Source organism: Octopus bimaculoides, chromosome 2 (genome assembly GCF_046866305.1).
Source record: "Octopus bimaculoides isolate indiv1 chromosome 2, ASM4686630v1, whole genome shotgun sequence".
Taxonomy (NCBI): domain Eukaryota; kingdom Metazoa; phylum Mollusca; class Cephalopoda; order Octopoda; family Octopodidae; genus Octopus; species Octopus bimaculoides.
In genome coordinates this window covers 84,438,892-84,457,635 of record NC_142929.1, presented here as the reverse complement: position 1 = coordinate 84,457,635, position 18,744 = coordinate 84,438,892, and the positions used below count along the sequence as shown (strand labels likewise).

Genomic DNA, 18,744 nt, shown 5'->3' with positions numbered 1-18,744 from the left:
GTGATCCCAGACTTTGCTTCTATACCTGAAATTTTTTCCTTAGTTCTGGTAGTGATTCAGCAATAAGAACAAGGTCATTGGCATAGAGAAGCTCCCAAGGGCAGCCAGTTTTAAATTCCTCAGTTATAGCTTGAAGGCCCATGATAAATAAGAGAGGGATAAGAACTGAACCCTGGTGGACTCCTACTTGTACACTAAACTCCTTGCTATACTCATTGGCAACTCTCACTTTACTAACAGCATCCCTGTACATGGCTTGTACAGGTCTCACCAGCCACTCATCTATCCCTAGCTTCTGCATTACCTACCAAATAAGGAAGTAGGGAATCCTGTCAAAAGTTTCTCCATGTCAACAAAAGCCAGAAATAGAGGTACATTTTTGGCCAAATATTTCTCCTGCAGTTGCTTCACCAGGAAGATAGTATCGGTGGTGCTTTTCTCTAGCACAAATCCAAACTGATTCTTATCTATGCTAACTCTCTTCCTAATTAATTGAATTATGACCCTTTCTGCAACTTTCATCACCTGGTTCAGCAATCTGATGCCTTTGTAGCAGTTGTCTATAATGCTGGTACATCAGTCATTGAGTATGACTCCCTTGTGGACAACCTGATTAACTATATGGGTGACCAGATCATCTCCCACTCCACCAGAGATTTTAAGCATCTCAGTTGTGATCCCTGATGGGTCAGAGGTTTTCTCTGTCTTCATCTCCTTAATTACTTTATCTACTAAGCTACTGTCGATTCAAATAGTCAGCCCCTCAGTTGGGTCCACATTAGGCAAGTTCTCCTTCTCCCATGCATTCCCTACATTTAGCAGCCTTTCATAGCAGCACTTCCAAACCTCCTTCTTAGCAGAATCACTACCTACAAGTGAACCATCATCCATACAAACACATTGTCTTGCAATCTGAAAACTCTTCAAGCCCCTGGTACTCACAATGCAGAACATTGGCAAACTTCCTTTTTTCTGCTTCTCCCCTGGCTAAGTATACCTGTCTTCTAGCCTCCCTCTGAGCTACCTGATATAGTTCTCTGCTACCACCACTCTTCCAGTCCTTCCATGCCTGTTTCTTTGCTCTAATGGCCTTGTCTACGGCATTGTTCCACCACCACATCACCCTAGATCTAGTTGGACTTTGTGCACTAACAGCAGATTTGGTCTGTTGCACTCAGCAAGCTGTCCTGCAGGAATTCTCAGTTGCCATCTATATTACAAGTCTGTAGTTCCTCCTCCTTTTCATTAAATTTCTCACTTAGGGTGTTCCTAAATCTCAGACCATACAAAATATCCTTAAGATTTCCAATCCTTCTTTTCCAGATTGGTCTGCTTCTTAGCATCTTTCTAGCCTAACCTAAAGTCTAAAGTCACTAATGACTAGTCTATGCTGGGGGTTACTTTCTTCACCAGGGAAGGTCTTTGCATTTACGAGCAACCATGTATCTTACTGTCTGTTGAGAATGTAATCAATCTGACTAGTGTGGCCGTCCGGTTGGTAGGTTATCAATTAATGGTGGGATTCCTGAAGTTGGTATTGTAGATCATTAGGCTATTTGTACCACAGAACTCCAGTACTTTTTCTCCCTCTTCATTTTGGGAATCAATTCCATGGCTCTGGCTCCCATGTACACCATGGAAGATAACTGGCTACTGCCCAACACATCCATTGAAATCACCAGCTTCAAAGATGAGGTGATTGTCATTTGTCTTTGAGACAGCCTGCAGAAGAATATCATAAAAGCAGTCCTTTTGTTCATTCAGCAGACCTGCCTGGTAGGGAATAGGCAGAGATAATTGTTGCTGTACTACTCTGAAAAACAAGGCCAAATTTAAGTACTCTGTTGCACACTCTGACTAAAGTAAAAATTACCTTGTCAACCCATTTCTCTGTGAGAAGAATGCCTACACCACCTACTCTATCACTGTTACCATCCCAGAAGATTTTATACCAGACTTCTGACCGAGACCTTTGGAAATATGCTGTGCGTGAGAAGACCCGGCAAGCCAAGTGAGACCTAATTTCAAGGCCTCTGCCAGGGGTGTAGCCAGCCCACTTATGCGTACCTTCCTCCATGGACACTAAACTCTGCTTGTGAAGACCTGTTGAGGCAAGTGAAATCGAAATAAATTTGACGACTGGCACCCAAGCCAACGTCGTCTCTTTCATTGGACACAAAACTTGGCTTGCGAAGACCTGTTGAGGCAAGCAAAAGCGAAATCGTGATGGCACCTGTGCCCAGCATCGCCTTCCTGGCACTTGTGCCGGTGGTACGTGTAAAGACATTCGAGTGAGATCATTGCCAGTGCTGCTGGACTGGCTCCTGTGCAGGTGGCACGTAAAATACACCATTTTGAGCATGGCCGTTGCCAGTACCGCCTGACTGGCCTTCATGCCGGTGGCACGTAAAAGGACCCACTACACTCTCGGAGTGGTTGGCGTTAGGAAGGGCATCCAACTGTAGAAACTTTGCCAGATCAGATTGGAGCCTGGTGCAGCCATCTGGTTCACCAGTCTTCAGTCAAATCGTCCAACCCATGCTAGCATGGAAAGCGGATGTTAAACGATGAGGATGTATCTTACCCATGAGTAAACTGGATGAAGTTCCCCTCCACCTTACTTCTTGACTGCAACATGCATCAACATGCTTCCATAAGCCAGAAATTGGAGTTGGGTAGAGATATAGCTGATTAAACTAATGCAAGTACATGACTGGTAAGTATTTTATCAACTAAAGAAAGATGAAAGCAAAGTCAATCCTCAGCAAGATTTGGACCAAGGACATAAAGATTTTAATTAAATACCATAAGGTATTTGTCTAAGACTATTAATTCTACCCTCCACTTCCTTCAGCACCATATGATTTTCAATCCCAATGAAAATGTTTAAAAGGTATATAATTACTTACATCTTTGAAAATTTCTTTGTATTTTGTTTTCTTAATAATTGTAATGGCAGCTTTCCGGCCTCGAATTAAATTTTTCATAAAAATACCAGCATTAGGGATAGAAAGCCACCAGGTACCTGAATCTCGCACAGTTAATACAGATGCCTTTACTAGATGCCTGAAAGTAGAGATGGACCAACATTACAATTTACAGTTTATGGCTGGTAACTTCCTTTGGTTATATTACTGTCAGTTGAATTTTTGGTAGACTTATCACAAAAAAACCTAGTTCATTTCTTTTGTTAATAACAGTCCTACTGGGAATTTTAATTTTTATTTTTTGTCAGTGAGGTAGGAGTATGAGAAACATTTCAAATGTGAGAGGTGTTAAGCTATTTCTCATAAACAGGTAAGTAATAATCAAGTTTGTAGCCTCCATTGGATTGAAAGTAAGCAGTCTATCTCAATTAGGTAGATTTTTAAAATTATCATGTTTATTACTGGACATTTGAGTGTACGTATGTACGAGACTAAAGTAAAAATGCACATACATTTAATGCAATGAATTTGAATTCATTTTTCATATGTTAGATTAAACAAATAAACTTCAAAGTGTGATCCTCACAACAGAAAACTGGATGTTTTGACATATTTGTAAGATATTGTACATACTTGATCAAACCATTTATAATTAAATGTATTTTCAAACAATTAGCTATTAAATTTAGTTATATTCTAAATTCAAATTTTCTATTTTCTTTTGTCACAAAATTTCCTTAGGTTAATGCTGATGATGGTAATGAACTGAAATCATTGTTTAACGTCACCTTCCATGCTGGCATGGGTTGGATGGTTTGACAGAAGCTGGCCAGGCAGGAACCTGCACCATACTTCTGTGTCTGTTTTGGCAGGGTTTTTATGGCTGCATGCCTTTCCTAACACTAACCACCCAGCAAAGTGGACTGAATGCTTTTTATGTGGTACAAGCACAGACAAGGTCAGTTTGGCATGATTTTTACAGCTGGATGCCCTTCCAAATGCCAACCACTTTACAGCATGGACTGAATGCTTTTTAAATGACACCAGCACTGGCAGAGCCACCAAGTAACTTGCAAGACAAAGATCCTTTGAGAGGGGAAGGGACATTGGAGGAGAGAATCTTGTGTCAGACGATGAAAGATTATAGTGAGCCAGAAACAGGTGTGCTGCTGTAAAGGTGATACATCATTAACCAATCTGAGGGAAGAGCAGGAGAAGGAGAGAGAGACAGCAGGAGTGCAAGAAAGAGCAGGAGAGAGATGGTGGCAAAATGTCAGGTGTACTCACAAGGGACAGGAATCAGAAAACAGGATGGTTGAGTAAAAGAAGAGAGAGAGAAATGGTGGCATACTCTTGAGATACAGAAGTTATAATATAAGTGGCATAAGAAACGTGAGTAGAGAGTGGGGCGAGGGGAATGTAGCGAATGGTGAAAACCTGGGTATATAGGGCGGGGGTTACTGGATAGTAATGATACAATGAACAGGGCCATTAGGACAGGATTGGGGTGTGAGAGATAAGCATAGTGCATGAAAGAGAAGATATGAGGAAGAGAAGAGCTATAGTTTGGTTTGTTGTGGTAGGGTGTATGAAAAGTTTTCTTGTTACATGTGGGTGGAACACACAGCACTTCTAGAACTTAGTTTTGCTGATGTGGGCAGGTCTACTCAAGAACTTTATATAGCTAGACATCTTGGTCCATTGTCATTTCCTCCATGTGGCCCAGCATCCTGAGATCGGTCCTTACCACTTCATCCCATGTCTTCCTGGGTTTCCCTTTTCTGAAGGTACCTTCCACTTTCAGTGATCGGCACTTCTTTATACAGCTGTCTTCATTCATACGCATCACATGTCCAAACCAATGTAGTCTTCTCTCTTGCATGCTGCATTTGATTCCTCTTATGTTCAACTTTTCTCTCAATAGGTTTGCACTTTGTCGTACATGCACACTGATGTTGCACATCCAGTGGAGCATATTGCCTTCATTTTTCTCCAGTCTACACATGTCTTCCGCATTCACGGCCCATGTCTCACTACTATGAAGTATAGCTGTTCACACACAAGCATCATACAGTTTACCTTCCACTCTGAGAGAGAGTCCTTGTGTTGTCAACAAAGGTAATAGCTCTCTGAACTTCCTCCATCCTATTCTTATTCTAGAAACAATACTTTCAAAGTATCCTCCACCACTGCTAATTTGGTCACCTAGGTAACAGAGACTATCTACAACCACAAGAGAGCCTCCTGGGCATTTAAGAGAATCTAAGTCCTGTGTGCTCTTACTGCTTATTGTTCCTGTACCTCTACCACATATGACAACGACTTTATCTGTTATTCTACCTGTGATTCCACTGCACTTCTTACGTGTCCATAGCTTACACTGAGTGCAGCGAATAGAATTACTTCCAACACCTTTCCTACATATTGAGCAGGGCTATTTACATGACGTGTCTTGCTAACAACTTTGGTCTTTGTGAAGTTAACTTTAAGGTCCTTTGATTCCAGGTTTTGCTTCCATGCCTGGAATTTCTTCTCCAATTCTGCTACAGATTCCTCAATATGAGCAAGGTCATCAGCATAAAGTAGTTCTCATGAGCATCCACTTTTGAATTCCTGTTATGGTTTGGAGGACTATAATGAATAAGAGTGGGCTGAGAACTGAACCTTGGTGAACCCCTACTTGTATGCTAAATTTGTCACTGTATTCACGATTGACTCCCACCTTACTGACAGCATCACTGTACATGGCTTGTATAAGTCTGTAGTGACGTCATATTGGTGCCAAAAAGCATAGGCGCCATTGCTGAATCCTTAACCACGCATGCGTGGGTTTCAACATCGAAGCGTTCCCGCTATTAGACTGTCTCTTACCAAGCCTGACAGCGACCAAGCAAGACGTCTAAGCAAGCTCTCCCATTTGAGTGTGGTTGAACCAAGTTGTCTCTATAATGACACCAGCTCGAAGAACCGTACATCTACATTTCAGGCTACTCTAAAACCAGACAATTAGAAGCTGTTTTATTTTCCCCCGTACAATAAATATTTGTTGTTGTTGATCAGTTTGGAGTTTCTGCGTTCAGTTCTCTTCCAATTTAACATAAGAAAGTTAGGTGTATATCTAAAGATATATAACCCACTCTCCTAAAGTGGTGACCCCGACTAAGGAACGACTGCAGCCACGACGATCTGGACTGATCAGCATCATCATTGGTATGAGCAACACGAGTTTCCGGCCGCAACACGAGTTTCCGGCCGCAACACGAGTTTCCGGACTTTTTGAACAATTTCACAGTGAGATATTGACTCTATAGCATTTCCGACTATACAAACTCACATTGTGCCAAGCTGATACAGACGTTTTTTTTCTTCTTTCTTTCTGACTATTATTTTCCATTTTCTTTCAGCACGTCAAGGTGGGTTTTCAAAAAAAAAAAAAGAAAAAATTTTTTTTTTTCCCGCAGACAGTACAAGCTCACAACTAAACACACTACAAAAAAAAAAAAAGGAAAACAATACAAAAAAAAAAATACAGAAGGCAACCACATTGTTTTTTTTTTTAGCGAATATTTCTTTTTTTTTTCCATTTTGGTTCTTATTGTGCACATACATTACGGAGGAAAACAGAAAGGTACAGAAAAAAAATAGTGTGTTTTCCTTTTCCATTTGTGGTGAAATTTTTTTTGGCCTTTTGCATATTTTACACGTTTTTCGTTATTGTTTCTTCCTATTTTACCTTTGACGGAATCATTTACCGATATGTGTGCGTTGCCAAGCCTGCCTTCATTCGCCGGAGAGACTGACGTATTTTTTGGTCAGTTAGAGAATTTTTTTCGGGCACATGATGTCTCGCCCACTTGGAGGCTATCTTTAATGCTATGCAATTTGCCTTTGTCGCTTCTAAAAGTGTCGAAGGATTTTATCATGACTCCGAAAGATGACGCGACCTACGATGAGGTCAAGACTGAGATATTGCGAAGGACTGCCAGAACTGCCACCAGCAAGTTTCATGAGCTGATGGCGGATGAACAACTAGGCGATAGAACTCCAACAAAGTTTTTAACTCATCTACGCGGTCTCAGCGGTGAATCAACAGACGGGCCACTTCTTAGAAAGATATTCTTTAAACGGTTACCGTCGCAAGTCCAGACAATATTGGCAACGGTTTCGGACTCGAACTCACTAGATCAAGTGGTCACCATGGCCGATAGGGTCATGGAATTTTCAGTGAACCCTTCTCGACTTGTTTCAAATTGCTCTGAGTCCTCCACGGACACACCACGTACAGTTTCCGTAGATCCTGCAAAGCAGTCCTCTTCAGTGACCAATGAGGATTTGCTACGTAGCATTCAGGAGCTCACTCGCACCGTAAATACCCTCTGTTTCTCGAGATCTCGTGGTGGTTCCCAATCTCGTAGCGTTTCCCGGTCTCGAAAATTTTCTCGAGATCGGGGAGCTACCTGGAAGAAGCAAGGTCTGTGTTGGTACCATGCAAACTTTTCGAACAAGGCGACAAAATGTATTCAGCCTTGTTCGTTCAAGGCGTTGGGAAACGAGTAAAGGAGAAAGTGCGCACGTCATTTTCCTCCACCCAACCTGTTTTTAATCGTGCAATATACGTCCAGGACCAAGTGTCGAAGAAATTCTTCATGGTTGACACTGGTTCCTGTTGTAGTATTTGGCCGCTTCGTCTAACAGTCGACAAACCTCACCGTTCTGAAATCGTTTTGCACGCTGTTGATTCATCTCCGATTCCTACTTTTGGTCAGCTTTCTCTACGTTTAGACATTGGTCTTCGCAGAGACTTTCAATGGGTTTTTGTCATAGCTGACATTCCACATCCCATTTTGGGTGCGGATTTTTAAAATCATTTTCAATTATTGGTAGATGTCCGACGTCGAAGGCTTGTCGATGACTCGACATCCCTTTCCACGCCGGCAAGGAGCTCTACCAATTCTCCTCTTAGCCCAGCATTTTTTATTGCCACTGCTGGGGACGCTTTTCATTCTCTTTTAGCGTCTTTTCCGGAGTTGGTGGATATTACTTTCAAGCCGGTTAAACCTGCACATTCCACCCTCCATTATATCATGACGACTGGTCCTCCGGTTTTTTCTCGACCACGTCTTAAGACGGCCAAGGCCGAGTTTGAGCACATGCTTCAACTCGGCCTCATTCGCCCCTCCACCAGCCCATGGGCATCTCCTCTACATTTGGCCCGTAAAGGGGATTCGGATTTTCGCCCGGTGGGGGACTATCGGAGACTAAATGCTGTGACGATAGCTGATCGCTATCCCATCAGGAATTTGCAGGATTTCTCGGTGAACCTGCATGGATGCACCATTTTCTCTAAGATTGATCTGGTATGGGCCTATCATCAGATACCAGTAAATCCAGAGGATATCCCTAAAACAGCCATCACTACACCTTTCGGTTGTTTTGAATTTCTATTTATGAGTTTTGGTTTGCGTAATGCTACTAGCACTTTTCAGAGGTTTATGGATGAGGTCGTTCGTGGACTTGATTTTGTCGATGATATACTCATCGCTAGTGATACGGAAGAGAATCATCTCCACCATTTGTCGCAACTTTTTCAGCGTCTTCGCGCTTATAATGTGAAGATTAATCCCGACAAGTGTCTTTTTGGGCAGTCATCCCTGAATTTTCTGGGACATTTGGTTGATTCTAATGGGATCAAACCTCTTCCTGCTAAAGTCGATGCAATTCAACGCATCGCACCTCCAACCTCTCTGCGACAGTTGCGCCATTTTTTAGGCATGGTCAATTTTTACAGGAGATTCATTGACCGGTGTGCATACAAACTACTTCCTTTAACGAGGCTACTGCAAGGCCATTCTAAGAAGGATGCTGGACTCACTCTTACTGATGAGGCGTTATCTGCTTTTGAGTCTGTGAAACAGGAGTTAACCTTCGTTCCTGTTCTTGCACATCCCGCTCCTGATGCTCCGCTTTCTTTATCTGTGGATGCTTCCGCTTCTGCGGTCGGTGCTGTTTTGCAGCACACTGTAGACAATCAAACAAAACCTTTGGCTTTCTTTTCTTGTAAATTACAGCCTGCCGAACGCAGGTATAGTACTTCTGATCGTGAGCTATTGGCGATCTATCTGTCGATTCGGCATTTTCAACACCAACTCGAGGGACGAGAGTTTGTGATTTATACTGATCACAAGCCACTCACTTTTGCTCTGTCCTCTAAAACGGACAAGCTCTCTCCTCGTGCTTTTCGTCACCTGGATTTTATCTCACAATTTACAGGTGACATTCGTCATGTGCCAGGGAAAGAGAACATTCCAGCTGATGCTCTTTCTCGACTTCCTGTGCATTTTATTTCCACTCCCGCGGAAATTGATTTGCTGGCAATTTCGCAGGAGCAACCTTCTTTGTCAAGTTTAGATTTGACTTCGTCAAAATTCAGCAACTGTAAATTTGCTTATCTTCCACTCCCTTCATCCGAGGGCTCTATATTATGTGACACATCCACAGGTTCTCCTAGGCCTTTAATACCTACGAACCATCAACGTTCTGTGTTTGATGCCCTTCATTCTTTGTCACATCCGGGCATCTCAGCAACAGTAAAGCTTATCACTGCTCGGTTTTTCTGGCCCAATATGCAGCGATCAATTGCCACTTGGGCATGCTCCTGCATGAAGTGCCAGAGTGTGAAGGTCCATAGGCATGTTCGTGCCCCTCTTGGACAATTTCCTTCTCCTGAAGCCCGTTTCCGTCACGTCCATCTTGATTTGGTTGGACCGTTACCAGTGTGTCGCGGGTTCTCATACCTGTTAACTTGTGTTGACCGTTTCTCACGTTGGCCAGAAGCCATTCCTATAGCAGATATTACTTCTGAGACTGTTGCCCAGGCTTTCGTTTCTGGGTGGGTGTCGAGGTTCGGAGTACCGGTCAGTTTGACCACAGATCGTGGCCGGCAATTTGAGGCCGCGCTTTTTCGTGACCTATCACGAATCCTGGGGGTGCATCGTATACGCACACCCAGAGTCCTATGTTACTCGGTTGCGAGAGTATTTCTCCAATCTTCCATCTATGGGCCCCAGACAACAGTCACCTCCCTTTAGAGTGCCAGCAGACATTGAGTCTTGGTCTCATGTGTTTATTAGGGATGATTCTGTCAAAGGACCCCTTGTTTCTCCTTACAAAGGACCCTATCATGTGCTTTCTCGCACTCCAAAGTTTTTCAAGGTCGACACTAATGGTCGTACAGAAATTGTGTCTGTCGACCGTCTGAAAAAAGCGTACCTTGAGAAACCTTCAACTCCCGTGGACAACATGCTCGTGTTTCAAATGCCGCACACACCACTATCACTGTTGTGCGTGAGTGGATAAATCCCACTCATACAGTGAAGATAAAACCGAGTGTTTGATATATATATATTTGTGCCGCATTTTCTGCGTGGTTTCGATGGCCATCTCACCTCAGACGTCCCTCCAAAATTTTTTAATTTCATGTTTCACACTCAAGGGGGAGCCATTGTAGTGACGTCATATTGGCGCCAAAAAGCATAGGCGCCATTGCTGAATCCTTAACCACGCATGCGTGGGTTTCAACATCGAAGCGTTCCCGCTATTAGACTGTCTCTTACCAAGCCTGACAGTGACCAAGCAAGACGTCTAAGCAAGCTCTCCCATTTGAGTGTGGTTGAACCAAGTTGTCTCTATAATGACACCAGCTCGAAGAACCATACATCTACATTTCAGGCTACTCTAAAACCGGACAATTAGAAGCTGTTTTATTTTCCACCATACAATAAATATTTGTTGTTGTTGATCAGTTTGGAGTTTCTGCGTTCAGTTCTCTTCCAATTTAACACAGGAAAGTTAGGTGTATATCTAAAGATATATAACTCACTCTCCTAAAAGTCTAACAAGCCACTCCTCTACTCCTAACTTCCTTAGAGACCAATAGATAACAGAGCAGGGGATTCTGTTGAAAGCTTTCTCCAGGTCAATGAAAGTTAAGTACAATGGCTTACTTTTGGTCAAATACTTTTCCTACAGCTGTCTCACTAGGAAGATGGCATCTGTGGTACTCTCCCCAGGAACAAAACCAAACTACATCTCATCTAGTTTAATTCTATTTCTAATCAATCAAGCTATAACCCTCTCAGTAACTTTCATGACCTGGTCTAACAGTTTGATACCTCTGTAGTTGTTTCTATCTAAGGCATCTCCTTTACCCTTGTAGCAGCTAACTATAATACTATTACACCAGTCATTGGAGATAGTGCCTTCCTGAATAACTTGATTAACTATACAGGTGATTAGGCTGTATCCTACACCACTAGATATTTTAATCATCTCAGCAGTGATTCCTGATGCCTGAGGGGACTTTCTCTGACTTCATATCCTTAATTGCCTTATCTATTATGCTGCTATCAACTCTGATGGCTGGTTTGATATTTGAAAGACTTTCCTTCTCCCGTTCATTTTCCACATTTAGTAACCTTTCATAGTGGTACTAACTAAATAAAATTCATCAGGTTTTTAGCTACATTGAAAGAATAGAAAATGTTTCTGAAAGAAAATGAGTGTTTCATAAGTAAATATTTAATGTATTAAAAGAAATACATACTCCTGATTTGAATCATATTTGTAACCAAAATAATAATTGAAAAAAAATAATGCTTAATGAAATAAAAGTTTAACATAAATCTACAAATATCGATATGTTAGATAGTTTATACAAGGTATAGAAAAACACAGGTATTAGCTAATAGTGAAATACATTAATATCTGATACAAATTATTATAATTCAGATACATGATGATGAACTTAATGATATAAGCAAAACTGAAAGTTTATATATTACTATAACAATATTTAACAAACATTACACCCTATTCAATCTTCAGTTTTATTCTCTGGTAATATTAATCAAAAATTCAGAGGACAGCCATGTAAAAAAGTGCTGATCTCTAACTGTGGAGGGAACCTGTGGAACAGGTAGACCAAGGAAGACATGGGATGAGTTGGTGAAGCATGATCTTTGAATGTTAGGCCTCACAGATGCAATGACTAGTGATAAGCTGTGCTTGAGAAGACCTGTCAAACTAAGTGAAATCATAGTCATGGCCAATGCTGGTCCTGAGCAACTAGTACTCATGCTGGTGGCACTTAAAAAACACCTTCAAGTGTTGGGCCTCATGGAGGCAATGTGGCTGATGCCAGTGTCATGTAACTGGCACCTGTGCTGGTGGCAAGTAAAAAGCACCTTCTGAGTATTGGACCTCATGGAAGCAATGACAAATGACCGAAACCTTTGGCAATATGCTGTGCTTGAGAAGAAGACCCATCAAGCTAAGTAAAATTGTAGTGGTGGCAGATACTGGTGTTGTGCAACTGGCTCCCATGCCAGTGGCTCGTAAAAGCACCCATTACATTCTCAGAGAGGTTGGCGTTAGGACGGACATCCAGCCAAAGAAACCATGCCAAATCAGATTGGAGTCTGGTACAGCCCCTCAGCTTACCAGCCTAGGTCAAACTGTGCAACCCATGCCAGCATGGACAACAGACATTAAATGATGATGATCTTCCAAACTAACATATCAAAGAGTAGATATATTTCAACTATGCATGAGTCATTGAGAAGTTTGTTGGAACAATATATCAATAGATTGTGCAATGAACAAAAATAGATATAAATAGTTTTAAGAGGATCCAGTTTACTGAGTACAGATAATTTTCATATTGCATATTCCTCCATGAGAATTTGGTCACAAAAATATGGTTACTATAATAACCATTATTCTTTAATGTTGTGTCTTAATGGAATAAATATAATCATAGCAGCCCTTATATATATATATATATATATATAATATAGATTTAATCAAAATATTAAATGTGGTACTTAAAATGTTTGAGGCACCAGAATTTGGTAGGGTAAAAACCAAAAACAAAATCAAGAGATTTGGTGAATAAAATTTGAAGAAAAGCAACAAAAATTCATTAGGTTATAGCAGTATGTACATTTAGTACAAACTTCATTTATTTTTGTAGTGAGAACACCACATAAGACGTGCAATGATTAACAGCCCAGTCAAGATGGTATTTTCCTACTCTTATTTTTGCACACATCTACAAAATGACTTTCTAAAATGAACTTCCATTATGCAACTGAGGAGTACATTTTCATTGCACATCTTATGTGGTGTTCTCACTACATAAATAAATGAAGTTTGTACGAAATGTACGTACTGCTATAACCTGAAGAATTTTTGTTGCTTTTCTTCAAATATATATATATATAACTCTATAAGATGTACCCGGTGCAAGCTATGGACACATAAGAGGTGCAGCAATATCAAAGGCAGATTAACTACAAAGTTAGTTTTTGTATGTGGCAGATGTTCAGGTGCAATAAACACTGTAAACAAACAGGAAACAACTTCTATCTCATTCCAGGGAGAAAAACTAGAGGTAGTTGATAGCTTCCGCTATCTGGGTGACCAAGTTAGTAGTGGGGGTGGGTGCGCTGAAAGTGTAACTGCTAGAATAAGAATAGCCTGGGCCAAGTTTAGAGAGCTCTTACCTCTGCTGGCGACAAAGGGACTCTCACTCAGGGTAAAAGGCAGACTGTATGACGCATGTGTACGAACAACCATTCTACATGGCAGTGAAACATGGGCTGTGACTGCTGAGGACATGCGTAAGCTCGCAAGGAATGAAGCCAATATGCTCCGCTGGATGTGTAATGTAAATGTGCATACCCGTCAGAGTGTAAGTATCTCGAGCGTGGCCATTTTCGTGCGGGTGACACGTAAAAGCACCCACTACACTCTCTGAGTGGTTGGCGTTAGGAAGGGCATCCAGCTGTAGAAACTGCCAAATTAGATTGGAGCCTGGTGTAGCCATCCGGTTGCACCAGTCCTCAGTCAAATCGTCCAACCCATGCTAGCATGGAAAGCGGACGTTAAACGATGATGATGATGATGATGATGATGATGATGATGATATATATATATATATATATATATATATATATATATATATATATATATATATAAATAAAAGAAGTTTGATCAAAAAGTATCAGGACTAATACTATAAAAAGAAAATTACAACACATCAGTTTAGCTTTTAACCACCTTTGAAGTAGTTCCCTTCTGAAGGCACACACATTATCTAGTATCGGCAGCATTGATGGAAGAATTCCTAGAGATATTGCATTTTCTTGGATTGGTTTAAAGTCTTGAAATCTTGTTCCTTTCAAGCACTGTTTTTGGGGGTCAAAGCCATAGACCCACGATATGTATGTGTGTGTGTTTGTTTGTTTGTTAGTATCTCTGTATGTATGTACCTATGCATACAGGAAAATTCCTATATCCAAGGGGAAGGAAACAAGAAATTCAAACACAACTCAAAATGCAATAAATAAAATTGTAGACATTATACTTGTTCAGTATATTTTAGATTTAAGTCAGTGAACTGACTGAATCATTAGCCAAAGCTTGCAATATCATCAAAATAAAGAAAACTAGGTGAGTTAACATGTATCAAATCATTAACAAATCATCACAGCTGATGCTGTATTATCTAATCCATCACACTAGACCTGCTGCTCACTTTTACCAAAGTGAGGAAAAGAATAAGTTCAATTTAAAGTATTTGAACTCAAAAGGCAGGGTGCCAGAATAAAGTGAATAGTCATCTCTATTAGGGCTTTTATTCTCTGAATATATTGGGACATTCCTAAAGATAATCTTCATGCAGTAATTTAAGGAAATATATACACAGTATTGATTACACTGTTGTCTTTTCCATGCCCACCAATAGATTTGTTCTCATGACAGCAAGTTAATGAAATTCTGCTTGTAATAGTGAGGTGCATTAAGTCAGAGTAGTGAGAATAGTAGTGAGGTGTATCTACGTTTATTTGCAGATATGTGTACTACAAGGCCATCAAGATACTGGAAGTGATATTTACACCATCATTTCTGACCAATGTTTCACAATTTCAAAGTATAAATTTTGTTTGGTTGTCAGAGACAACTCAGATCTCATGAATAATGTCTAGCTTCTGGTGTTTCAGATGACACATGGAATAATGTAGTTCAGAGTTCTGTGCATGAAGATAAAAGACTAGATGGTGGCAACTGCAATGATCAGAAACCTGACTGATCAGGGCTGTTTTGTAGTTAAATAATAGTAAAAACAATCACAAACACCTCATAGACGACATACACTGCTATGTTAAATAGAGAACATCCCATATCCTGCAGTACCCTCACAAAATAACAACAGTAAATCATCTGATAGGTCTGACTTAGACAATGCATGTTAATGGACTTCATGTGATTATTCTGAAGAAATGACAACAAATAATAACAATAAGGTTAATAAATGTCCAGTGTGATAGAGTACAGTAGAGACAGTTGAGTACAGATACGAGGAGTATTAAAGGTAACTACCTTGTTTTAAAAATCAATAAATATATGCAAAGCAACAACACCAACAATAACCCATTTGTTTGAAGGTGGAAACTGCAGCTGTCACTTACGTAATTTCTTCATCCTTGAAATGGAATTTGTCAATCATAACTTCTTTATTGACACTGACATCAGTCCAGTTTCGCACAACTGTATTCAGGAATTTGTCTATAGAAAAAAATTAAAAAAGCAATAAATAAAAAAAAACATACACTTATTCAGTTTTCTGTGTGACTGCATTTAATATAATGTTTGTTGAGTACCCCCTCCTACTACTGTTGGTTGGGGCAGATTTACTGAAGAAAACACCAACCAGTCACCAGTTTTACTGATTCTGTGCTGTGTGACCAAAACATTACTCTGTATTTTGGCTAACATACCTCAGCTCTATTTAGTTGAGATTTAGCCTCAGTACAAAACTGGTTTATGATCAAAGACATTCCACTCATGATAATCCTTATAATTTCTCTTCTGATATTGTATATCCAATGAGTGCCCATTGTTATTTGAAGGGAGTAGGGTGTGATTTGAGGGAGATTTGGTTGCCATTTATAAGCTGGTCAAATGACTACATGGAGGCTTCATCAATGTTTTAAGATGTTTTCAATTTCTATAGCTGTACTGTAAACGTTAAATGAAAGAGGTATATTAAATGGACATTACTGTTGAGAAGACAAATATATACTGGGTAAATGAAGTTCCATAGGAGTCAGAGACCAAACACTCTGAGGGGGTAGTAGCCAGCTGTCAATAACCAGGAGATATACAGGGTGTTTCAAAAGTCTATGTCACATTCTAAGAACTCTTATATCATGAACTACAAATGGTAGCATGATTGAACTGGTACCATTTAAAAGCTAAAAGTGTCAAGTTTTCTTCTGTTGATTTAATTTTAATTTAATTAAATTTAAATTAATTTTGTTTTTTGGCTTTTTTCAGATCCAGGAATGTCATTCACAAAACAAGATAAGTAATTTTGCGTCCTAGAATATGCTAAAACTGAATTATAGACAAGTGTTCAATGCACGTTTTGGATGTCTACCAAGCAGGCATCAGACAAATGTTCCATTTTGAATTGGCATGCAAAATTTAAGGAGAAGGGTTGTTTGAGCCCGGCAAAGAGAACAGGACACCCCTCAACTTCAGATGATACGGATGAACAAGTTTGGCAAGCCTTCCGGTGTAGCCCCCAGAAATCGGTCAGAATAGCCAACTGAGAACTTCAGTTCCCATCAACAACTGTTTGATGCGTCTTAAGGAGACAGCTGCAGTTCACACCATACAAGCTGCAATTGGTTCAACAGTTGAAGTACACTGATAAACCTATTCGCCATGAATTTTGCACAGGGCACAAACACCCCTCCTTCTTAAATTTTGCATGCCAATTCAAAATGGAATGTCTGTTTGGTGCCTGCTTAGTAAACGTATGAAATTTGCATTGAACACGTGTCCATGATTCAGTTTCAGCATACCCTAGGATGCAAAATGACTTCTCTTATTTTGTGAATGACATTATTGGATCTGAAAAGAGCTAAAAATTAAATTAAATTAAATTAAAATTAAATTAACTGAAGAAAACTTGACACTTTTAGCTTTGAAATGGTACCAGTTCAATCATGCTACCATTTGTAGTTCATGATATAAGAGTTCTTAGAAAGTGACAGACTTTTAAAACACTCTGTAGATCCAGAAAGTTAGCAAGATAATTCATATTTTAGCAGAATAAGGCCTATATAAAGAAGGACCAAAACATTTCATTTCATTCTAAAATGAAATTATCATGCTGCTATTGTGATATACAAAGAATGGAGTCTAAAAGAAGAGTTTTTCTTTTTAAATGACTACAGTTTATAGAGATGAGATGGTGTCAACCACTTTAGAACATGGACTATCTTAATAAGAAAAGGACACATTAGATAAGGTTGACCAAGATACAGTATGCCAGAAACAAACAAACAAAAAAAAAACAACATAAAAGACAGGAATGTGTTTGAGCATAAGTGTGTTCAATCTAGGCTGATACAGAGCCAAACAACCTCCACCTCTGTTACAGTCACAACCACCACCACTAACCTGACAATTAAATGGATATATTTCCATTGAAATCAATTAGTGGGTCTTCAGCTCATCCTCCTAGGTTGGATTAATGTTTCGTGTTTGAGAATAAGACACCATGAAGGTAAGAAGCTGCTCAATCTCAGCTTCCCTACTCCACTTGAGAAAATATTGAAACCAGAAGAAACGTACCTATAATGACTTTACTGATGCAGTTATCCTCTGTCAGCCGACTGATGTGATTTCGGTAGTCTTCTGTGAATAAAATACTGAAGTCATTGGTGTCTGTTCCAAACTTGAAGAGTTTAATCTCACCATTTGACTTTAGATCTGCCTAAAATGAGAGAGAGAATGAGATGTGTGTGAGAATAAGCAAGAAAGAATAATTAAAAGATAAAGAAAGGAGAGAGAGAAAGAGGCAAAAGGTATGAAATAGTAAAAGAATGAGTTTGGAATTGCCTTTTCTTTGCTGTTATTCTTTCATTCTCTCTTACACTCCCATCACTATATCCTCTCTTCCTTCTAACCCCATCACCATACTCTCTCTCTCTCTCTCTCTCTCTCTCTCTCTCTCTCTCTCTCTCTTTCTGAGACCATTTAAGCTGGCCCCAGCTTACCTACCCTAATCACTTTACTCATTTCTTTACCAAAAGTATGCATTCCTCCCTCAACCAAAAATATGCCTTCCTCCCTCAACCATCACTACTCAGAAGAATTTATACCATTGTTCTTTGAGTGTGAGAAGTCTGGATGAGGCTTCCTCCATCTTACTACAATCTCTCCAGATCTACATTTCATTGTGCTGCTCTAAAACTGTAGGCATGATAGGAAAAGTGAGTGGGTAGTTGAGAGACAGTTTTCAGTAACTGAAAAGGTTTGTGCAAATGTTTGCTTAAAGGTAGAGGTCTATATATATATATAGGCACAGGTATAGCTGTGTGGTAAGAAGTTTACTTCCCAAACACATGGCTCTGGGTTCAATCCCATTTTGGGTAAGTGTCTTCTGCTATAGATTTGGGCTGACCAAAGCCTCAAGAGTACACTTAGTAGACAGAAACTGGAAGAAGCCCATCATCATCATCATCATCATCATCATCATCATCATCATCATTTAACATCTGTTTTCCATGCTGGCATGGTTTAGATGGTTTGACTGGAATTGGTAAGCAAGTGAGCTGCAACAGGTGCCAGTCTGTTTTGGTTTGTTTTCCATGGCTGGATGCCCTTCCTAATGCCATCCACTCCATTGAGTGTAGTAGGTGCCTTTTATGTGTCACCAGCACTGGACATGACTATGATTTCA

General features: G+C 40.1%; 1 protein-coding gene across 1 annotated transcript in view; it reads right to left on the bottom strand.

Annotated features, from left to right (window-relative positions):
- Positions 1-18,239, bottom strand: part of LOC149137137 (winged helix repair factor 1-like) — a 35,476-nt gene extending 17,237 nt beyond the window's left edge. Inside the window, exons 1-4 of the mRNA XM_089338605.1 lie at positions 18,213-18,239; positions 17,634-17,775; positions 15,458-15,554; positions 2,910-3,066 (exon numbers count right to left, since the gene is read on the bottom strand). Coding sequence (XP_089194731.1) covers positions 2,910-3,066; positions 15,458-15,554; positions 17,634-17,775; positions 18,213-18,239 — 423 coding nt within the window. The remainder of the gene's footprint in view (positions 1-2,909; positions 3,067-15,457; positions 15,555-17,633; positions 17,776-18,212) is intronic.
- Positions 18,240-18,744: the final 505 nt, after the last annotated feature.